General features: G+C 38.0%; 1 protein-coding gene across 1 annotated transcript in view; it reads right to left on the reverse strand.

Annotated features, from left to right (window-relative positions):
• Positions 1 to 301: 301 nt before the first annotated feature.
• Positions 302 to 25,021, reverse strand: part of tusc3 (tumor suppressor candidate 3) — a 65,877-nt gene continuing 41,157 nt past the window's right edge. Inside the window, exons 7-10 of the mRNA XM_019257971.2 lie at positions 13,349 to 13,412; positions 10,703 to 10,777; positions 2,194 to 2,284; positions 302 to 530 (exon numbers count right to left, since the gene is read on the reverse strand). Of these exons, the coding sequence (XP_019113516.1) occupies positions 515 to 530; positions 2,194 to 2,284; positions 10,703 to 10,777; positions 13,349 to 13,412 (246 nt within the window). The 3' untranslated portion in view covers positions 302 to 514. The remainder of the gene's footprint in view (positions 531 to 2,193; positions 2,285 to 10,702; positions 10,778 to 13,348; positions 13,413 to 25,021) is intronic.

Genomic DNA, 25,021 nt, shown 5'->3' on the forward strand with positions numbered 1-25,021 from the left:
ATGTGTGTGTATCTGGGTTAAAATGCATGTAAAGAGAGTGTAAAAAGAATTTCCCCGTTCGTGGGATTAATAAAGTGTATCTTCTTCTTCTTTCCTATTGACTAATCATGATGCTGCAGCTCTTTGCTTCTATGATCAACTTTAACCATGTAACCATCCTTCTAACCTGCTGTTTTAGTTACCATGAATAAGATCCCAAAACACGGGATAAAAACAACAGCATACCACAGTCAGAGGTCAGTGTATCTACCCACACTATTCAATTCTGAAAGGACAAAAATACAAAAACATGCCAAACACATTTATTTTCCAGTGTAAGAAGGATTCATCTGTTTTTTATTTAGCTTGCAGAGTTTATGATAGCAGTCGATAAAAAAACAACAACACACAAAAAAAGAAGCCCTGTCATGCACTCTAGACTCAATAGCGATGCTGCCTCCTCCTCTTCAAGTATCTTCTCGACTCCTCTTCCCTACCGCCTCTTCGCCATCCTCTGACCTCCTCTTGTCTTTTTTTACTTAATAAGGAAGCTGAGAGACAGGGGAGGATTACAAGGAGTAGAGAAGGGGAAAAGAGAAACACAAAGAGGAAAATAGGGAGACAAGAAGAATATGAATACATAAATACATTTGTTTTGTTGCACAACAACACAACATATTTTTAGCAGAAGCCAAAAGATAAAACTAAAAACCTGTGGCTTTGAAGATTATCTCGTCAGAAAATCCTTACTGCAGGTTCAAACTGTTTATAGAAGCGTGTAATCAGACAAAATTGCTCAAATGCTTATTGAAGATGCATCTGTCTCAGGAAATCAGATTTAGGAGAGGTAGAGATGCAGCAAAACATGTCTATAATGCCATTACAACACGTTTTTTAAAGACTGTACTTGAGCCTTTATTTGATAGTAGCAGGTAAAGAGTGACAAGAACGTCAGGAGAAAGTGGGGCGAGGGCATTCAGCAAAAGTTACAGACTGCTTCCCTTTGTTTGTTTTTTACTGCTAAAACAGATCAAATGTTTTAAGTTTTCCTAAGGAGGTATTCTCGTTTCAAGAGCCAGCCAGAACTGCTCTACAAATCACATTTCACATAAATATTGCCATAATCTTGTGTTGTATGTAACTGAATTGATTAACAAGCAGCAGGAACAGAATAGGCTCTATCAAAGCATTCTCACCTGAGAAAGGTGTCAGACTTTAGTTTATGGGCCTTTATTTTTTGTAAGTTGCCACATATTATAGCATATTCTATGCAAACATAGAATTCAATATGAAATATTATAGCATATTCTATGCAAACATAGAATTCAATATGAATCATAATGTTTACAATAATAAATGAATGATGAATTCACTTTTTTTTCTGTACCAAATTACATATTTCTTTCCAGGAAACTTCTTGGAAATCAAGAAAATATTCGGTAATTACACGTCTATAAAATAAAACTTTATCAGATTCATATCATGGCTGAAGTCTCCATTCATGGATTCAATGAGCTGGCACATTTTGTCACAACAGGTTTCAAGCTCCCATGACAGTAAATTATAGCGCCCTCAACATCTTGGATCCATTCTAGCACCACAGGTGAGTTTCTGCAGCTGGTGTTGTGCCATAATATCATGATGAATTGAACCCAGACTCTGCAGACTTATAGAGTGTTTTCAGTCACACATTAAATCTTTTTTATGTAGTGCCGACCTTTCGCTCAAAGTGGAACCAAATTGTTGCTGTTCTGGCTCACTAAGCTGAAGGATTTTAGTGTCCAAACACATTCACCATATGACGACTTACAGAATCCATGATGGACCCATGATTTCTAATATTCAGGGAAAAGAAGATGTGTGTGAATATACTTCACATCGAACATACTGCAAACCATCAAAGAGACAGACTGCAAGCTGTAAGAGTGGTCTCCAGGGAAAGAAAGCTTGGCGCTGGGGCTCGTCCTTTTTGGAGGGAATCTTTTCAAATCGAACAGCTGTCTTCAGATCAATGAAATAATGGGAATGGATGGATCCTGTTCTGGCCTGGACTTTTGCACTGTGTCTGCAATAACTTTACAGTGATTTTATGTCAACTTCAGTGATTTTAAGATTCATTGTACACTTGTATATTGCGTTTGAATAACTGTTGAGTAAGCTGGATGAGCGTGTGCGAGCACCTGTGCTGTGGTACTGTACGGTTGCTATAGTTACCTGTAGGGGTATCCATGGTACTTGGACCTGAAAATGGAGAGCAGGAAGCTGAAGAAAAACACCACCAGGCCAAGACCAACCAGGCAGATAACTGGAATGAGACACACACACACAGATTGCATCATAAATTGCTGGTTAGAAGGTATCCTAAGACCAATTACACAACTAAACTTGAAACTGAGGCAACTGTACACACACAATATCAAATTAAAACTAGTCACAGTACACTAAGAAACTACAACATGATCTCTAAAACTAAAGTGACTCTAAGTACACTTAAGTTTCCATATTTGTCCAATTTGCAGGTCCTGCAGACACCCTGATATATGCATACAGTAATAATTATTACACAATGGCCTGTGAGAATATTTGATTCCTGGCTAAAGGCAACCATTTCAATAATTTCACGCACATTATAACCACTGATGTAACTCTCTGTTTGATCTGTGTTCAAATTGAATGTGCTTGCAGGGTTTAGACATGGCACACACTGAAAGCATCCTCTTATGTTCATAATACACACATACAAGCACCTAGGCACACGGCCATACGATGAAAAAAAAATCTATTATTACTAAAATGCTTGTTAAAAAGGCCGTCTTTAACATTACTTCGTGCTCTTCATCTTGCCAAAACCTTTTAAAATGGATCTTGATTTAGGCAGCCCCACAACTTATATGTGCCGCTGCCTCTTTCTCATCATCAACCTTGCTGTGCTGCAGAAAATTGTGTTTGCAGCTATTATCATCTTATTTCCTCTGTGGCTATTCTAAAGTAAAATATACATAAGCATGCAGCAAGCATCTTTAATTTGCAGTGGTGTGTGTCTATGTGGGTGGGTGTATGAGTGTGTGTGCACACGACCTTGTATAGCTGCTAATCCTTGAAAAGCACTGTGTTAAATTAAACTGTCACCACCGACTGATATTGTTAATCAGGGATTAGGATGAGGACCTCTCCTGGAGACTAAATAGTAAGATATGCACTTGTTCTTGCTGTGTATGTGTAAAATGATGTGTGTACATGAGAGAGAGAGAATGTCAGATGTCAGAACAAAAGATTTGGCTGGGAAAATGTGAGACAGATTATAAGTGTCAATTTGTGTGTGTGTGCTGTCATTCATCTTCAGGGCTCCAGTGTTCTGTGTGTGTGTGTGTGTGTGTGTGTCACTGCTCAGTGTTAGCTCTACTACAGCTACCACGTATGTCCTTTCTTTCACTTTACATGCATATCATACATTCACCATTCAACATAAGAATCATGGATATGACATTCAAGTCCTTATGCATCTACAGCCACACACACAGCAATGACAACGCAAAGACACAGGAGGACCACTCAGCAATCAGTGTGTGGGTTCGGATACTCCTATTCTTGTGCGGATCAAAGGGCATCAGCCACAAGGGTAAACTGTTTAAAACACATTGTCATTCTTCGCTTTAAATAGCTTTTTTTTCCTCCCTTTTTTTTTTTTTTTGAAAAGGTGAGAGGACAGATCTGGGGTTAAAGGGTTAAAATGACAACTAATTCAAGAAAATGTCCTGACTTGTGTTGTGATACAAATCTGTGTGTGTGTGTGTGTGTGTGTGTGTGTGTGTGTCATTGACTGAGTGACTTGATTGAGAGCACTGCATTTTTGAGAGTGCGTCCCCAGGGAGGGCCCTTATGCCCCCGTGTTCCCAAGTCCTCCACAGATACGCATGTGCCTGCAGGTGCGTGAGCGACAGTATGTCTTTGTATCTTCATTAAGTATAGTGGGATGTACTTCCCATAGCTCATCAATTATGACTGAGAGCTATCTTAGTATGCTTCCAGAGATAATGACACTCGCATACACACACGCACTAAGCATGCTAATATACTAAGTGATTTATGACCTTGGCGAAATGACGACTTGTTTAAGCTGAATGATTTCCCTCAATGACAAAAGCGGTAATCCTTCTTTTGACTGTACGACTTGGCTCAACTCAAATCATTATATATTGGCACGGTGAAAATAAATGTACGTATGTATGTCTCTCCCGTATGAGGATGGCAATAAACATAGTAAGGTAAGCCTATCGCATTAGGAGGACAAATATGAATAGTAATTGTGACGCTAAATGGTTCTTCACATTTTATTCTTTGAAACTGCAACAGGCTTCGAGAGACATTAACTGATGTGACCTCAGGATAAAACCACCCACAATTGTTTCATTGTTTTCATGCCAAACTGCACCAGAAAAGCTTTTTATTGTTTGTCTTGTTAATGTTCACACTTTCCAGTTAAAAGTGAACCAGAGCATGTAGATAACAAAAACAAATGTACTAGCATCATACTGCATCTAAGTAGTGTATTTATGTATATTTATGCATTGTATATGTGCAAATGTGACCCCACCTTTATTGTGGATACAATGTAGGGACTAAGTATTGAACAAATCAACATTTCTTAGACATAGAGATAGCTGAAGAGTGACAGGAATGTGTGGAGAGAGAGATGGGGAACAACATGCAGCAAAGAGCCGCAGGTCGGATTCGAACCTTCTTTTAATGTATTTCGAGCTATTCGTGTGAAATCTAGACCAGACACTAGTATTAACTGACCAAAACTAAACAATACAATTACAATAGTGTGGAATAACAATTAAAGTTGTTATTGCAATTTGAAAATGATTGCATACAATAAGAAAAAGTACTAAACCACCTAATTTTCTTCATTCTGCTACCTGTACTAATTAAAATCCGCTGGGTTAGGAAATGTTGGTAGGTTAACACTTCTCCTCCCACACAAAAAAGTGTTACCCACCTCTAAATGCAAGTAAACAAATCATTTGTTACCAAGTTGTCAAGCAAAGAAACACCTGATGATGGGGGAGAGGCAATGAGCTTTCCTAAGTCCTAATGTATTATAGATCATTTTTAAAATATCTTGGTCCTTGGTCTGTGAGAGTTTTTTCTGCAGTACCACAAAATTAGGAGCAAAATAAAAATGCAACATTTTGGGTTCATGTCATAATTGGCTAGATTAAATTTTCACTCTAACTTTCCATTGTCCTGAAATCTGGTGCTGCTGTGCAGCATGTTGGCATTTCACCAGATAAATATGATCATTTTGGGGTTGGGGCCTCGCTTTTAAATGGTCTCTACTGTGTTTTGTTCTTCCAAAGACCCATCCACTTTTTCTTGACTCTTCATTTCTTCCCCCTCTCATCCTTCATGTGTCACATTTAATCTTCCCTCACTTTTACTTACCCCGTCTATCTCATTTTGTAACTCCATTTATTTGTTCAGTACCTATCTTGCTGAGAAATAGCGTGTGTGTGTGTGTGCTGTTATTTCTGGTGCAGATGCCCACAGAAGCAGCAGTTAACTTCTTGTAGCCACACTCAGCCGTATGGAAGCTATATGCCAGGGATTTAACACCCACATCCAGTGATTACACTTCCATTCAAGCTTAATCCTCTCTCCATTACTGACAGATGACTATTCTCTTTGCTACTTTATAATGTACTTATTTAATTTGTGTGTCCGTATGTGCGTCATTGAAATGACAGCAGTGTGCGGTATATAAAACTTTTTCTGCACAGAAGAAGAGAAGGAAAGAAGAGAGAGCGAAAGGATGAAATGGAGAATGAAAGGATGAACAGAGATGGATAACCTATATTAAAATTGTTATTAAGACATCTGTGCATGTGATATTTCAGCCTTACACAATGGATAATGATGAGCAGATATGCATGTATGTCTGTGTCTGTGTGTAGACGTGTGTGAGCATTAGCCCTTGTTCAGTCTCATACTCAGAATCTAGTCTTGAGGTAAAGTAATTATCATTTTAATTGGCAAATTTTAATATCAGGTAAAGTAATTATCATTTTAATTGGCAAATTTTAATATCTCTGCGACAACTAATGGTTAAAGTAGAATAAAACGTTGATAATCTTGCCTTTAGATTTTTTATGTGTGTGCCTGGTGTGTACACATGAATGTGTGGCCTCACAGATGTGACTGAAAGGCTTCTCGAGTTACTTTATCATTGCACTGACTCTAATTAAAATCCACTTGTGTGTAACTGTGTCTCTGTGCCTGGGGTAATTACCAGTGCAATATCTAACTCCCCTTCTCATAATCTAAACATTATTCAGAAACTCGGCTTGGACAGTAAAGGAAAACATTGAAAGCCAGTGCGTTACTACTATGGTCAAGTGACCACCTCCCATTTTATAAGATAAACTGTGTTAAATTCTCAACACTTCCAGACAAGACTCATCAGTCACAAAGCCAAAAATGCCAGCACATGTCAGTGGTATTACACGGTGTGTAATTTTCATTTCTGTGTCTGTAATGTCAGATGTATTATAATCCACAGCCTGAGGCCACTATGACTACACTACACAAAGAAAAGTGATTTGCATTGGAAAGGGTGATGGAAATTTCACTGAAACTCCACGACAGCTCGGACATGAACTAATCATCCCCTCTGTCTTTGTATGCCGTTTTTTTTTTTTTACGCTGTATTCCACTTGATCAGACTTTTAAGGAAATATATTCGACTGCTTTAAAGGACCTATGTATGATTTAGTGGTATCCAGTGGTGTAGTTTCCCTTCACCTCACCCTCTCCCGTCTAGCATGAAGGAGAAAGTAGTGGCTGCGAAATGGACAAAAAACAAATAAGGCTTTATCAAGAGCCAGTCTTTAGTTTGTTCGTTCTGGGCAACTTAAGAAATATGGAGGTTCAACATGGCGAACTCTGTGAAGGAGGACCTGCTCTCCCTGTAGATATTAAAGGGTTAATTCAAGTTGTGCATATTATATTTAATTATAGCCACATACTGGAACTTTAAGCTAAACAAAAGTCTTGCTATCATGTTGAATAAACATAAACATACCTAGAGCTATTAGTACAAACATGCTCCTTGCTTATGGAAGACTTATGTAAAACAGTTTCTGGAGGAACTGATCTTAAAATTACAGGATTACTACAAACAATTCAACATGATATCAGTTACAAAACCAATCACAGGCAGATCACACTGTTAGAAATGACGCATGGTTTACAGTAAAACAGTGTATTGCCTCAAACAGCATTCCTGATCAACTTAAAAAGAAAAAAATATAAGAAGGGGAAATGGTGGCCTCCTGGTTTCATCCAGAGAGACACCTTTAGTGTAATCAGTGAAGTGGACCTTCCATTAATCGTAGCTGTGGTGTACACTGTGCTGAACTCACTCAGGTTTACAAAAGGATCAGGTTTGTATTGAAAATGATTCGCCTCTCAGACCAGATGCAAATATGCAGAGCTGTATTAATGGGCAGGAGAACATTTGATCAAGGAACGGGGCGAAAAACTAAAAATAAATGCTTCTTGCGAAAGAAAAAAAGAGATAAGAAGTTAGCAACACATCAAATTACAAACAAAAATGGGGAAGAGAAGGGAGACATGAACATGCATATGTATACAGAGCGGCTAATGCACAGTTGGGAATTCATGTTTGATGAGACATTTACAAACGTGCATATTGATTATGTCTCCCACTGGCTCTGGCATGTAGGTGTGCTGGACTCAGCAGTTTATCTGCTACGCTGATGGCCCACTGCCAGCTGTGATGATGATGGTGGTTCTGAGCACAATTGTGGCAATTCAATTTATTTGACATTATTGTTATCATTATTATTTTTACTTTATAGTTACATTTTAACTAATGCTTCATGTATAACGTTTCCTACACCATTCATTAAAATTTTGTGAGTAACAAAAACACACACAAGTTGTTCAGAGCAGCTAAAGTGCAGCCTTGTTAAATGTTTCATAATATCATAAGCAGCTAAAGTGCAGCCTTGTTAAATGTTTCATAATATCATAAATTAAATTAATAAGACCCAGCTGGACTCAGACTATAATTTATATGCCAATGGTATTAGTGAAGAATAAGAACAACTCTTACTCTTACATGCATGTTAAGATAAAAACGATCCATCAGATCTATCAGGAGACAATTATAAGCTATTTTTTTATTTTCATTTCATCTTTTTTATTTCTCACATGCACACGCACAGATGCACTTGACAGCACTAACTAACTTTGAACTATCTTAAGAAGAGAAGTGGTGCACTCAGCTCCCACTTAGTCAACTAAGACAATGCAAGCTGGGTGCCATGCATGGCTAACTGATTGAGTTAAGTAGCTATGGGCAACTGCCTAAAGTTTTCACCAACAACAAGTAAAGATATCTGTGGTAAATCACAGAGAACTGAGATAAAAACAGGCAGATGATACTGGAGGGAAAACCAGCAAATACAAAAAAGCACTTTCTGTGAGACATAACAACCTCCTTCAATCATTTGAAGAGTCCACATGAGCAGAGCAGTCAAAAGACTGAGCTGAACCATATAAAGAAACTCCCAGCTCACTGCGTAAAGTAGTAGTAGTTCAGAGCCATTCCAAGCCTGAATTTACTTTATCTCTTTAATCAGATTCGTTTTGAGAACACCACACAAATCTATCTGCTAGTCAAGGTTTATCATGCCCAGCTCAAGTGCATTTAAATAATGTTAATCATGGAGGACATAAAAAAAGGGGTATTTGTAAGCCAAAGCCAATCAAGCATTCCACAGACATATCTAAATACTGTAGTCTGTCTGTGTATTCAGAGGCAGTTAAGGGGCAGGTGAGAGGTCATTCCAGTGATTAACTGGAAAGTGCTTCTCATTTTTAGAGATGCTCCAGCTAATTGACAGTTATGCAAATACATGTCACACTCAAATACTACGATAATGGTTCATTCATGCATGGAGTGTGTGAGAGTATGTGTGTACAGTCAGCCATCTCACTCCTAATGTACGGCGCATACTGTGCTATTTTCTCACAATTCACACAAACTAATTCTTGTAAAAAAAACAAAAAAACATTCCTGTATAGTATATAGACATATCTCCAGATTTAGCTCTATCTCAAAGTTGCTGATTTCAATACTTTGTGAAGATTATTCTCACAAAATTTCAGTTGAAAAATGTGTTTCGAAGATTATTCTCACAAAATTTCAGTTGAAAAATGTGTTTCTGTTGGAGAATTATTACTTTGATTTATAGTTAAGGGCCAGTTTGCCAAAAAAACAGGGGAAAAAAAAGATACTGAAACTTCTGCTGCCCCCAGGACCTGCTACTGTTGTAAGTTTTTTATCTGGTGCTTAATTAGAAAGAAACTATAGTACCATGGAGCAGGTTTTTAAAGAGTAGGTACCCGTATTGTTAGTCTCATGCACAGGCATGATGAAGCAGTAATGTTGTTTTGTTTTTGTTGTTATTGTTATTATTGTGATTACTATTAATACTTATTTACATTTATCATTACAATTACTTTTTACTTACCTAATTATTCTATTCACAATAATTCCTATTACTATTTTTATTTGGAATATATTTCACTATATCTTTTATGATTATATGTGACAAACAAATTGAATTGAATTGAAACGCAGCAATGTGCTGGCAAAGGCAGTATGAAGGCAGTCATCATGTTTGCAACACCTCAAGGCTCCACACAATTGGTTTTGGTGAGTAGCGCTGAAGGTAAAAAATAACTTATTTGTTTAGAGGGAAACTCCACAGGGCCCTTTAAAGTGTTATCGTTTGTGTCGCTGTGATTTCTTGCTTGCTAGTCACTCTCATTCTTCATTATTCAGATTCACTCACATGTTGTGAAGGAATATTGCGCCGCATGCTCTTAAATCGTCTCCTAGCAGCTCTACAATTTCAAAGTCAAGGTGTAAATTACAGTACGTTCAAGAAATAGGGTATGTATTTGGACAAAACATAGGCTATTGAGCACAGAGCAAAAGGCCGAAAATACATTTGTCGTGTTCAGTGTAACCTGGAGGGATTGGGAAGCAAAGTAATGAAATGTTATTTTCCAGTAATAGAGGGTGGCAGCGAGGGCCCTCGCAAAGAAATAACTGCTTATGAAGTTGGTGAGTGTAAGTCCAGTGTTAAAGGAGAATCCTCTCAGCACTCAGGATAAGTCTGACAGATAAGATCCTAAGTGGAAAAATGATTTCCCTGCTGTTAATGTTGCAGTCGGAGGATACCCTTTTCTAAGAGATCTAGGAGGCCTTACTGTAGTAGCAGCCAGGAGAATTCATTATTAATAGCTGACCTTGTGACTTCTCTTTGACTACAGGACATTTTAATTAAATAGCACACTTGTTGCCGAACAATATTTGTGTGTGAATGTGTACATGTTTAACTTTTTGTTGTGTTTGTTCTATAAAGATTTTATCCTCTCCAGCACCAGTGCAAACGTGGATTTCGATGAATACGCAATGAGCGTTGCAAGGATATATCGCCTTGCTAGTAGGAACATGGCATCTCAAACAAACATGCCACTCAGCTTAAACACAACAACACACCTTGCTCACACTCCTGACAATTGCTTTACTCAGAATGCTTCAAAATTGAGTAACTGAAGCTTGAAAATGGAAAGAACAGGACATTAAAAAAAAAAAAAAAAGAAAGAAAAATTGTCTACTTACTTCTCCTCTTGCCAACATCTCCCTTGGAGGTGGCAGCCTCATTTAGCAGCACCATCCCCATGGTGATTGCAGCATCTGGGACAAGGTTGTCAAGGAAACAACACATTCGCATGCAGGAGTAGGAGAAGCTGGAAGTACACACTGCCCCAGGAAGAACTGCTGGACTTCCACACAGATATACAGTACATACTGTACGTACATGTGCACGGACGCACGCAGCAGATTGCCAAGGGGAACAGTCACATGTACTAGAACAGCACAGAACATCAAAAATGACCCATCTTCAAAGTCTCACAAGCAATTCTATGTTACTACATGTTATGTTCAAGAGAAGGCAAGTTAAACATGGCAACCCAAAACTTTTCCTTATCTATTCAATTACATATGCAGTGCAACAGCCTCAGGAAAACATTACAATGGAATCCCAATTCAATTCTTTTAAGGCCCACACAGTACAGTGATGTCAAGTCAACCTTGAAAACATAGCAGTCCAACAAAAGTACACGTCACATGTCGTGGCCTTTGCTTTTGAAAATAATACTGTCAAGAAGTTTAAATTACGATGCATTACAATAGTTACAAAAGTAAAACAATTATCGTTAATCCTGAAAGAGCTGATTCTTAATCTTGTTACAGGTTAAAAATAATACTGTAATACAGACTTAAATAATGAATTATCAACAGTTCCTACAATATTACAAACGTCTTTATACTATAGCAGCAAGTGGTGCTCCATTCATTACTTGAACTGCTCTAAAATCATTGTGAAGCACAGCCTGAGATGGCTTATGATTACAGATTCTTTTCCTTTCAGCATGTTCTGCATACAGATCCACATAACTGAAGAAAAGCTGACAGGGGGCACAAACAAAGGCTGCCACATGATATGCTGGCGTGACTCAAACACAAGAGATATCTCTCCACATATAGCAACAAAATTGAACTATGGTGGCAGTTTGTGGCGGTTGCACAAAGCTTTGGCATGGCGTGATAACCCATCAGTGTGAAGAATAAGAGACGGTGCAACTGTAGAGAATTGTAACAATAAAAACAGAGTTTTCCCCGGGCCTCTATACCAACACCTGTGTACAGCTGTTGAACATGTCACTGTGCATCACGATCTAGTGGTTGATATTGAAGTCAAAACTAGAAACAAGTTGTAAACTTGTTCTAGTTTACCTTGGCACCAATATTTCAATCACATGCTTCCACTCCACTCGACTGAAAGTGTTCAAGCTTAGAGATGTCACCAAAATACCAGAGAGGCACCAAATCAAATTCCAGTTTGTGGTCATGATTTGTTTACAATGATATATTGATATTATATCATCTGTATAGTAGCTCGTGGTAAAACATTTGAAGAAATATTGATAAGGTGTGTCAGCTTACAATGCTAATGCTGTCTAACTTCTTCACTTCAATAAATAATATGGGCACATGAAAACAAACAATACGGTTTGTTTTCATTTTCACTCGATAAAAACAATATTCTTCTTTATAAACATGTAATTCATGTCATCTTTGCTGGAGTTTGAAGGTACACACACTAACACATATAAAAACAGTAAATTTACAGTAACTGGCTGGTTACTGACGGCATCCTTAGCCCGAAGTGTAATGTTTTATGTGTGCTTCACATAATTCATTGATCTTATTCTAATTGATCTGATTTTAGCACAAGGGACACTTCATGCCACAAGGTACAACAATAACCTTGAAAGAAAAAAAAACCTTCATATTATTGACTTATTATTAAATAAGATAAAAACATACATCTGTGTTTCTGTTTCATCCTGAAATCATATTGTTATGCAACTAACTACATGCTGTATCATGGTGTTTGTGTATACATCTGTGCACAAGCAATAAAATAAGGTTACATGCTTGGGGAAACTTCTATGACAGTCATGAAATGTGTTTATACCACCTGCACAGAGAAAAAGGGTGCGTTAGTGTTTCAGCACGTCTGTGTGTGTGTGTGGTGTGTGTGTATGTGTGTGTGTGTTTCATTTAGATGTAATCAGATGGGCAGAAAATAAAAAAATAAACTCTGTGAGCGTGAGCGTGGACAAACAAATATTGCTCTGCAGCAGGTGCGACCTTGGACCTGCTATTTCCCATGGGGACAAACACAGCAGCTAGGAATGAACGGTATCATTACCCACACACATATAAAAGCACCAGTGCAAGTACACACAGGTGCACAAGCAGAAGTAGACAAACACAAACCGAAACATCTATCCTGCCAAACAAGTACACAAGTAAACACACAGAGATACAGCATATCATCAGGGGTTGAATTTGGAACAAATCGGGAAAGGAGGTGAAGTTAAAATAGGACAATCTCTTGTCTTTGTATTGTCTGTTTGTTCACTCCAGCAGGCAGCCTCCCTATGGAGAATGCACACAGATGACAAAGCTTTCGTTTTGGGAAAATAAATGTAGCAGACAGCAAAATTGGATGCAGTTTCACACATATAAAAAGGTGGCTTTTGTAAAACCAAATGGAGAATTAAAGGAATTTATTGCCCAGACGAGGTGTTGGACATTCCATAGAGAGTTCAGTTGCTCTAGATATTTTGCATTTTGTAGCACCTTGTTTGAAATTATGTTAACACATGACACATACACTTGGAGAAAGGATACTCAGAAGAAGGATGATGTGAGACTCAGCAACAAACTGAGCCTGACTGCTGCCGTGAATATAACTCTGTGGGAGAGAGAGAGAGAGACATATTAGTTTAATATTTCTTATTTCAATTAACGAAAGATCACACTAGGTAACATCATTAATGGAGTTTCAGAGTTAAAGAAAAAAGAAAAAGAAAAATACAATAAAGGATGGGTGAGTTTTGAATGTTGACGAATACAATTGCACATTAAAATTGTTATGAAGAAAGGGAAGCGTTAATGAAGAGATGAAGAGGTTGTGACCTTTTGTGACAAATGTCTTCATTGTACAGAAAGCTACATAAAGTAAACAGTGCCAGTAAACATCTGGAACCATCCGAAGAGAAAAACTTCAAATGACTTATCCTCAATGATGGCTACAATGATGCCCACACATCTCTGTCTTTTGAGTACAATAACTGTCCCTGATATTAGCAGACCTGTACTTGGTTGTAGCCAAAATGGTATCCAGTTTCTAGCTTAATCTTATCTTTTGCTTTATCATGATGGACACGGGAACTCTGGAACAGAATAGCCAGAACTTTATTTCATTATTCATCAAGGCAGCAGTGAAATGCTTATGTGTGTTTGGTGCATGGTTTGGTCCAATATGTAAACATTAATCTGTCATTTGCAGGAGTCTGCTTGTCTTTTGTGAGTCATAGAGACTTCTCTGATGTGGTGTGTTGGTGTATAGATGTGCTAACTTTTCACTGAGTGGGCAGAGAGGTCAACTGAATCCTACAGGAACACTCACACAATTGTATTAAGTAATCTCCATGCTCTGAATGGAGACTCCCAAAGTTAAACTTGCTACTGTACAACCGTTTCGAAATGCATTTTTCCTGCATTAATGCTGCTTCCAGAGTTTTCAGAGAGCAACACTTGTGCACAAAGTCAGATGAACAATAATAATAAAAAAAAAAGAGTTGACACAGCACATAATTCATCCAGACTTCTATTCATTTCGAGATTTACATTCATTCATGTGGAATCAGTAATGTTGCGGTCACAGGTTGTCATTTGTCATTTTAGCTGCCAATTCCAAGTCAAGAGTGTGGGTCTTATGTAAGGAGTCAGTCTGAGGGAAAACGGCAGAGAGGTGGCAGAACAAAAGTAGAGAGTGGTGCATGAGATTCATTTTATAGAATTCATACATACTGGTCCAGACATGTTGTATTAGCCATGTACATATACTCTGTCCAGGAATCTCTGTTGCACCCAACAGTCAAACTCTATAACATTTACTCATTTAATATCTTTGTGACATCCCCATTGACCGCCTACCACATTAATAAAAATCCCCTTGAACTAAAATAAATAATTCTAACAGTACTACTACTTGTGAATGACAACAAAATAAGAAGAAATACGTAATGACGAATCAGTGACGTATAGCAAACACGTCCCTTGATACACTGTCCTTCAAGCTCCTAAACCTCTTGATATTTTTTTTAGTTTTTAGTAGTTTTCATTGTCATGTATCAAATGGTGAAAGTTGAAATTGAAGTGACAATAATCCAAAGTATATTAAAATATATACCAATGTTTCCATCTTCAGTTCAGGCTTTGTTTTTAAATCAAACCAAATTATTTCATGCACCACTTGAAGATTTCTAAGTATTAATTATACAAGCAAGAGTGTTGGGTGTTTTTTTATTTTCTTTTGAGAGCTGCTTCAGAGTTAAAATTCAGTGGTTACAGTTAGGATAGAGTGAGTAATTTGGTCTTTATAATGTCTTTAAATCCACCAATCATGCTTGACTGAATGTATTTGTCTATAAATGTGTTGTAACCGACCAGTTTGATACATTACTTCACTGTGTCAGTTTTCTTCTGTTACAGTCAGTACCCATTGCCTCAAACACTGGAGAAAGTCTCCCACACAGCACAATACTTAAGACTCAAACTCCGCACAGGCAGGCTTCTCTGATAAGATGTCAGAGGCCTAATTCGACTGGCATCTGTCTGCACCTGATGGGAGAGAAGCAGAGAAGCAGACAAAGGAAGACAAAGCGGAAGTCTTGTGGAAACGAGACAAATAGAAGGAGATAGAAAGGAAGGAAGTATTTCAGTGCGTTTCTTATTGTTGAGGCCCCACAGATTATTAGCAGCTAGGTTTTACGCCACATCTAGGGTCTGTTTTTCCACTTGACTGCCCCAGTGTTCATTTCATTCCCTATCAGAAAGGAATACGGATGGAGAGATGAATAGAAGGCGACAAAGGAGGAGGAGAGTAAAGGGTGGACAGCCTTTTCTTGCTTCAGTGGACAGAAATGAAGAATTTTTGCACTTGAAAAGACATAAAGACGACAAAGGCTCAAGACTGAAACAGATCCCTTTGTCTTTAACACAAACCTGTTGCTCAGTCTCATTAGCTGATTACAAGCACAAAAAGTTTCATTTGGAAGTTGGTGAGAGATTGCTTTTTGCATTCTTAATCTCTACATACGAAAGTGCAAGTGCAACTCAGTAATGTCCTGAGGAGTTTCTATTATATTATATTGAATTAATTAAATTTGTTAAATTGCAGGTTATCGAAAAGGTAAAGCTGCTAGCACAAGGGTTAGGACACTCACTGGTGCAACACTGACTAAATTATTTTGGAAACATTGGAAGAAAAGAAACATCTGTCTTAGCTTGCTGGCACACCATTCCACACAACATGTGCATCAAATTTAGGGGAGTGACTTGGGTGTCGATAAGCTATTGTTGTGAAGCACTGTGGTAGCATGTAATATGAGTTATGGCTGTGCATTCTTATTGTCTTTTTGAAAACGCAACATGGCAGATGTTTTGCAGGTCCTGCTTTACACTCTAGTCTAAAAACCTTTCCTACACTTATCTAAGCCTCTACAGTCACTGGACTACCAGTTTATAAAGGTACACCGAGCCACATCTGATGCACTCAGATACAACAGCTCTGCAATCAATCCTGTCTTTATGAAACTTTATGTGGTGGACAATGTCTTAGAAACACCTCTCCATATAATGCAATACAAGTCAGCACAACAAACAGTGCAACCTTGATACGGTGACACAGTGATCACAGAATCGAATCAACTCGCCGCCATAAACACACACACAAACTGAATATGATAAGGTTCATAAAGGTATTGAACTGTACTAGATTTAGCAAGGTGCACCATATATATTTTCACCTTTGTGTAGTAAATTACTGATTTATGGGCTCAAGATGGAATAAAATGTTGAAATAGCATCCTGACTAACAGTGGAATCAAGTTTATCCCTGATTTAATCTCAGATCCAAAAAGCAAGGGCATCATTGTACATAACTGTACAGGAAAAAAAGTACTTGAGAAAATGGCAGTTACATATGACAGCAAGTAAATAAGGCAGGTTAAAGACAATTGGGGAGAGGAAAAAATATCCTATATCACATATATCATTATCACATATCAAGTCTTGAAACTGCATCAGTGTGTGAGGGTAGTCTTTCTTCCATTACTAAAGCTGAACAAACATTACTTCATACAATTTTTCAAGACGCAGCTCTCTGCGTGTTACCTTCTCAACATAAACAGAAACTGCAGATAGAGGCCGTGAGCAAGAGCAGTGCTTGGGGGAAGAAAAATTCCTCAATCCATGGCCAGGCACTTCCAATTAATCTGATGGATTAGAATTCAGGAGTTCAATTCATTAGTGTGCAAAGCTGTGTGTGTGTGTGTGTGTGTGTGTGTGTGTGTGTGTGTGTTTCAGTGTATGTAGCTTTGCATGTGTAGTAAGTAAATGCGTGCTTGTGAATGAAAGTGTTTAGGAAGAATTTGTCTATGTGAAAGAAAGTGTGTGTGTGAGTGTGTTTGTGTGTGTGCATGTTCATTAGAAAGATGTAAGACATTGAGGTGGTCTGGAAGTAAAAGCAGCCACAGCTCATTGAGCTAACACAGAGACGAATGGTAAAGCTAACTCAATGGTCACACTCGGTAACTCGTTCTCTCTGTGTTACTTAATCAAAAACACAGGTTACCTACACAGAGTAACTCTGTGAACCAGTCCATGCAGTCTTTGAAATGTGGCTTGGTGCAGAATATAGGACCTGATTTACATTCATTTAAATAACAATGGACGAAAACAATCTTTTAATGCAGCTATATAACATATAGATGAGGACCGCTTCCAATGCTTCTGCCACCAAATAACCACCACGTACTAGTTGAAAACATCGATCTTGTAAATGCTTGCATCAAACCCACTTACATCCAAACTGTCTCACAACTTCCATGACCACCTGGCAAGGGCAGGGGCAAGCACCTGATTACAGCCATCTAAAGCCATTCGAGCCAATCTTGGCTTGAAGTCAAGTACAATGGATTCTTCTACTTCACAACATTTATTTTAAAAAAACTAGATGTTTATATTGACATTTTCATCGATTTTTTAAAATAAACAGTGCTATACAGCATGATAAGTAAATCCAAAATAATGCCCAGTTAAGAAAGGCCTGCAGACACAAAACTGTGTCTCACAAACATCAAACGAGCTAGAACAGAAGTGCTATCAACCAAACAGTAAGGTAAGAAAGCTCGGTTAATGTTTCTGGACAACAATGAAAGTCTGTGGCACAGACAAATAAGTCATATTAGAAGTTGTATATACAGGAAATATGTTAATAGGGTCCTTTAATGGGATTGAGAAAAATATGATTGTAATTTTGTAATATGTAATTTCAGCACACAGCATGCCAGCATGTACTTTTTTTCTCCTTTTAAATAACCTCACCTTGGCTCAATTTTATAAATTTAGGCAGGTTCACGCTGTGGAGCTGTCTGGTACAACTTTAATCTGCTACTGCTCCAATTAATCTGATGGATTAGTTTTTAAGACACCCAAGATGCCCAATGAGGTTGAAATGGCAAGATAAATAAAAGAAAATGGTCTTCAATAGTTGAGGATGTAATGGTCAAAGTCAATTTGCCCAACATGAACAAATATAAACATAAGATAAGGATAACATTTATTATGCTTCATTGTGGGTTGTGAGAAGAATTAGTATTATATCCATTTTTTTATTTACCACATCCTTGGGTATAATACAAATTTAAAATGTACTGAATAACATCAACACAAAGAAAAGTCTATGAAAAATATAAACTAAATGATGAAATCATTCCTTGGGAGGGTCTCAAGAAAATAGATGGTAAAAGGTTATCTCAATTAAAACTCTAAATATCAACGTTAGAACTATATGTCTAGACCTTTTACTAAACACCCCCCAAGGATGATTTACTATAGTGTTTTTTCATCAGCATGCTCTTGGGATCAAGAACTTGAGAATATACATGTTTACATGATTTCTAAAACAAGAACAAAGATGTGAACGGCGCTTTGAGTGTCTGTGTTCATGCACTCATTTGAATACATTAAATTTGACATTAAAAAACCTTGTTTATATAAGAAGTGCATAAAAGAGCCCATTTGTCAGACTTTGAAGCAAATTAGGTGTCTTCACCAATACAGGGGCGCAATATGCATTGACATACTCACACATATATATAACTGTGTTAGAGGTTGAGAACAGGCTTTGACAATTGGCTATCAGTGATTTTCCTCAATGTGTCACTTCTTATATGCTACACAAAACATACATGACAGGAACGTAAGTACCGATTAAAATGTAATAGTCGAAATCAATGGCAAGTTAAGTCAACACTGATAACACAAAGTATATGAGCGAGCATACTTTGTGCCTACTCCTCTGGACTATTCTTGCTCTAAAACCAAACCATTATAGTGTTAACTGTTAATAGCTGTGGGCCAGATAACCTTTACAAATAGCTATATTCATCCTTTTGCACCCTGTATCAAGTATTTGTGTATAGTGTGTGTGAACGTGTGTTTGTGTCTGTTTTGTTTGGTAAAGGTCAGGAGGCACTCAGACAGGAAGGGGGATAAATGAAAAGTCAACAAAGCAGAAAGAACAGAGAGGAGAGAGAGTAAGTAACAGAGAGGAAGAGAGATAGAGTGGAAATATGACTTTCATCTATATAGACAAAGGACAGGTTTGACTGTGTGTGTTGTTGCGAATGGGTGTAATGATAGGCGATCTAGGAAGTGAACCTTCACTCTGTCAGCTAAATACCTAAAACAACTGTAAGAGTATAGATAGAGCTGATAGAGCTAGAATAAAGCAGACATGTATACTATAAACAACTTGCACTGATGCACTATTGAGCTTAGTCATGAGTCCACTGAAAATGTGTGAAAAAATTAACTAGTAGATAATTACTGAGGGGGCAAAAAAGTCATACATTATTTTTGATTGATAGCTAGAAGATTAGAATTTAAATATTTCTTAGTTAAAAAGAGAAATATGCTGCAACACATCAATGATTTAATGTCTAACTATCTGAGAGCATATGAGGGTGATTTATCCAGAACAGCAGAGGGACTATGGGCAGGTTCAATGAACCCTTCGTTTCAACAAATATCATAGTCTGTTTCAGGGATTCAGGTGATGCTTTAAAATCTCATTATCTACTTACTGTTTATGCATTTCAGTGTTGTTGGATGGTACTCAGTCTTTTGAGAGTTCAGTTTAATTACCCAAGAGTCAATTAAAGCCATTAAAAAAACAGCATTTCATGTCTATCAGTAAAACTAAGAGACTTCTTATATCCTCAATAGAATCATTTTATTTGTTTTGTTTTTATGGGACATGTGGGGGATCTGCATCTGGTAGCAATGATGTAAATTGTTGGCTTGATTCATAGACTGCCCAAATAAATCTGCTGTGGTGCCCTTGTGCAGTTAACCTACAACTGCGACAATGAAGAAGACGTAGAGTGACTGTCAGTGCCCTGTCAGTCCAGCATTTAAAAACAGCCAAATGCTGCAGTCTCATCTATCTGTTCTGATGCAATTTGTCACCTCTAGTAAATTTGCTTACAAGGGCAAAGTAAATCTCATCACAATAATGCAGACATACAGATTTATATAATGACATCACGTGGTGACGATGGTCCCATATAAGCACTGATTTTGTGCATTTAACAAACCATTGATTGGATGTGCCACACGTTTCTCCAGGTAAATAGCAACAGGAATAATTGTCTTTGGAGCCAAAGAAGAAGAATTAAAAGGTCTTCAAACTCGAATAATACGACCACAAAGCAGGCCAGAAATCCTGATGTAGTCACAGACTAAATTGTAACCTTCACATCAGAATAATTACAAAAGCAGCTTAAGAATATAATCAAGCATTTAAGGATTTATGTCTTGAAACACTTGAATGTCTTAAGAACACTGCTACGAGTCCTCACTAAGAAGAAAGTGAATCACATCAGTCTACTTCTCAGATCTTTACCCTGGCTTCTTGTGTGTCAAAACTGATTTTAAAATACTACTGCTGTTTGAATGGTTTAAGGCCAAAAAACATTTCCGATCAGCTGCCCCAGAGTGAACGATCCATCAGATCCTCTCAGACTGTCTGGGACAGGTATAAGAAGCTGCATTCAGTTTTTACAAACCACATATATGATGCAAACGCCCAAAAAACATGACTTTCAGACTGTTTAAATCATAACGTACAGTAATACATGTGTTGTTGCCTTTTTATCAAATTGAATTTAGGAATATCATCTTATACAATTTTATCTTATTTTTATCTTATTACCCCTTATCTTCTTAAATCCTATTTGTGTATGTGTGTTCTTATATTGTCTTTTTGTGCCTCTTGTATATCTTATTTTAATACCCTTTTTTCTCCTCTTCAGTAACTACTATTAAATGAAATGTTGTGCAACCTGAACAAAATGGACAGGAGTGTAGTAGTAAGTGGAGCCAAAAGAACACAGACTACCTGCATAATGTTAGCAGTTAGCACACCAGCTACTAGAGCCAAATATTTCATGTGGATGAATTTTCTGGTGTGACAAAGCCTCAAACAAATGGAATCTTAAATGCACATTCATTAAAGTGATTTTTATTCTGACACCATTTGCACTTTATGGCCAATTTTCTGTGGACACCACTACTACTGATTTAGTTCAGGTGTTCCAGCCATAGTCTCCATAGACAAACATTTAGAATTTAGAGTGGGTTATTAACAGTTCAGCCACATCTTTTCATGCCTTGCCACAAGTCCGTTTGCTAAATTTCTGCCCTTCCACATCAGCCCTGGTCATCTGTAAGTGCTATTATTGTGAAGTAGAAGTGCCTAGGAGCAACAACAGCTTAGCCACAAAGTAGTAGACCACGCAAACTCACAGAGCGAGACCAATGAGTGCTGAAGTGTGTAAAGCATCATCATCTGTTGCATCACTTTCTCTAGAGTTCCAAACTGCCTCTGGAATTAACATCAGTGGATGAACTGTGTGTCAGGAGCTTTGTGAAATGGGTTTCAACGATCAAGCAGTTGCACGCAAGTCTAGCATCACCATGCTCAATGTCAAGCATCTGCTGGAGTGGTTGCATGCTGCAACTGGACTCTAGAGCAGTGATACTTTAGTGATCTTTTCAGTGCTGAATCACATTTTACTATCTGGCAGTGGGAGTGGGATAACAGTCTGGGGATGTTTGTAATGTGTGCTAGGTGGGAGGTTTTTTAGTTCCAGTGAAGGGTCTTCTTAATGTTACAGGATATAAAAACATTTTAGCCATTTGGGTGCTTCCAACTTAGTGGCAACAGCCTCTTGCTGTGCCAGCATGACAAAGACAAAGCAAGGTCAATAAAGACATGGTTTTAATTTGGTGTGGAGGAACTTGGGTGGCCTGCACAAAACCCTGACCTCAACCCAACTGAAAACCTTTGGGAGGAATTAGAACAGTGAATGCGGGCCAGACCTTCTCTAACGTCAGTACCTGACCTCATGCATGCTCTTTTGGTTAAATGGACATCAACTCCCACAGACACATTACAAAAATCTTGTGGAAAGCCTTCCCAGATGAGCGGCCACTGTTCGAACGGCAACTTGATATTAATGACCATGGTTTTCAAATGGGGCGTCCAACAAGCTCATATAGATCTGATGGTCAACTGACCTTTGGCCATATAGTCTCCTATCCTATTTTTGTGCAACAATCTCCTCCATTTCTCTTTCTTTGCCACTAAGATATACAGTATATGTTTAATATAGAGATTAGATTAGAGTCTTTATTGTCATTGCACGGTAGTAAAGAATATGTTAGCACAACAAAATTGGGGCACAGCTCTCCCGTCAGTGCAAAAGATCAGATAAATAATAAATAACTAAACAAGACATGCACTTTTCAAACAAAAAAGAACACTATATACAAATTACAAGACAGGACTGTAAAACAGAGACAAAGTTATAAATGATTGTTAACACTGTACATATATATTGCGTATAAAATGATTACACTGTATATATTAAACATGTATTACAGTTTTCTGAAAACAACAGTTCCAGTCACTTTGTGTGTAGCTGTGGGTTTGAGCGTCTAAGTGAGGAGACAGAGAGGAATGGTCAATGTCTACTGGTCTGAACAAATATCCAGCCTAAAGGACCATTTATTTCACTGCTTCACTACACTGTTCAATTCTCTCCGTATCGGCATGAAACACACAGATAAACACACAAGCATTCGCTCACTCAATCAAAAGCATACACACACACTGAAAGGTATGGCAAAAACTAAAGCAGCACTCGCACTCGCTAACACACAAAGATGTCCTCTGCAAGCCAAAAGTCAACTATTTGCAAAGAGCCAATAAAAGTGACAGCGGTGTTTCTTTAAAATATGAAAGGTTAACAGTAATGTAGAGAGGCCTCCTGCCAACTGTTGCCAAAAGCCATCAACCAATCATGTGAAATCAACTGGAAATATGGAAATGTCATAAGCCAATAGTGCGGAAATAAGGAAGTGGTTGGTTATAAGAGCCAGGAGAGAAACAATGGCTAAAATGCTTCAGTGGTACACTTCCCTCCAGGCTGAGACAGATAAAAGTTTGGTAATATAATAACTTGTTCAATACTCAAGATGTTTAAATTAAACTTTTATCAACAAAAACTCAGATATGAAAAATACTTTCCGACCCTATACTATCCCCCTGGCTTTCTTTTCTTTCTTTGTCTTTGCTGCTCTCACTTGTCAAAAGCTGTACAATTGCGTACATTTTCTATAGTTATATCAGAAACTTGTGGGGAAATAATATTACAGCCAAATAAGCTATATTATCTGTGTCCTGCTGCAAAACGAAAATGCCAACAAAGTAAGATTACCACTTTGATGTGGTGAAGTGAAAAAGGTGAAAAGGACATATACGCAGAGAAAAATACAGACTTTATTCTGGTGCTGATCACGACCTAACAGAATAACAAGATTGAGCAAAAGTACAATGTGTTCATTCATTAGATCAAATAGTATTTAGTTACTCTTCAAACAGCGCTATCATATATCAATTTGTTCACTGAAATGTGAAGAACAATGTAGGACCACTCTTTTGCCATCTAAGACGGTCACAACGTGTGAAATTTCTGGCTCTGGCCCACGGATTAAGATAGACAGCGTACGTAATGATGTAAAACTGGCTAGTTATCGTTACCTCCGCTGTCTGTTTTTCCAAGCAGTTTGCATGCCTGGGTTTTATTTAACACGTTTAGTTAATGATGCATCGTGTTTAGGATGAACATCTCATTGATGATACATGTCCTGTCTGTCATCAGAATCAGCACCTGTCAGTACTTTACTTGTTTTCATCTCTTTACCGCCACAGATTAATAAGCAGCCAAACAGCCATGTAAAAATTGAATAAATGGGTGTACAGATAACACGCAGCCTTATTCTCACTACTAGATTATGACTTTTTTTTTGTTATGTTGAGCAGCTCCTTCTAAACTTGTAGCTAAGGAACTGTAGAACATTATGCTACATTGTTAGGATTTGTTTATCAGTAGTAAACTAAATTTCCAATGTGTGACTCTAGCCCCACACCCCCCCACTTCAATTGTGTGTGTGTGTGTCAGAGCAAAAATGAGCTAGCACTATTTTCTTGGCTGCACCAGTGACACACTCACTACAGTTTCATCTGCTTGGTCGTGCCATTCGTCAGTTGACAAATCCTTTCAATATAGTCTACCTGGCTTCGCTCGCTCATCATTTTAAAGGAATTACACTGTCTGGGGAGAGAGAGGAGAGTAGGAGATTAGAGAGGGAGGTGAGAGGAAGTAACGTGGAAGGAGGGCGAAAGTAGAACAGGAAAGATAAGACAGGTATCTTTTCAATAGTGTCTGCCCAGTTCAAGCTATTCACTGTCGAACGACGGAGAGCGGAAAAGAGGGATTTAAAGAGAGCATAGAGGTGCGGATGAAGGTGGAATAGGTGGAAGGCTGGGAGGAAGTACAAAAGAGATGAGGGCCATTTACACAAGATCTAATGTAGCTATCCCTGCTGCCATTTTGGTTGAGTGGCTACAAAATAGCAATCTGGCTTGGAAGCTCAAGAAAATGTGGGTGGGTTAAAGCATGTAGGTCAATGAGGCTACTGCTGCTGTAGAGGAAATGGAAAGAGAGAGATGAATGATTAAGGTTAGGCGATGAGGCTTATGAGGCTAGGACTGTAGGGGGCTTAACAGGAAGTTATAGCACAATAGAGCCAGACCACAATAGGTTCACATACACTCAGCGGCCCTTTTTATAGGTACAGCTGTACAATCTAATGCAGCTAAAT

This window comes from Larimichthys crocea, chromosome X (assembly GCF_000972845.2).
Source record: "Larimichthys crocea isolate SSNF chromosome X, L_crocea_2.0, whole genome shotgun sequence".
NCBI classification, from domain to species: Eukaryota; Metazoa; Chordata; class Actinopteri; family Sciaenidae; genus Larimichthys; species Larimichthys crocea.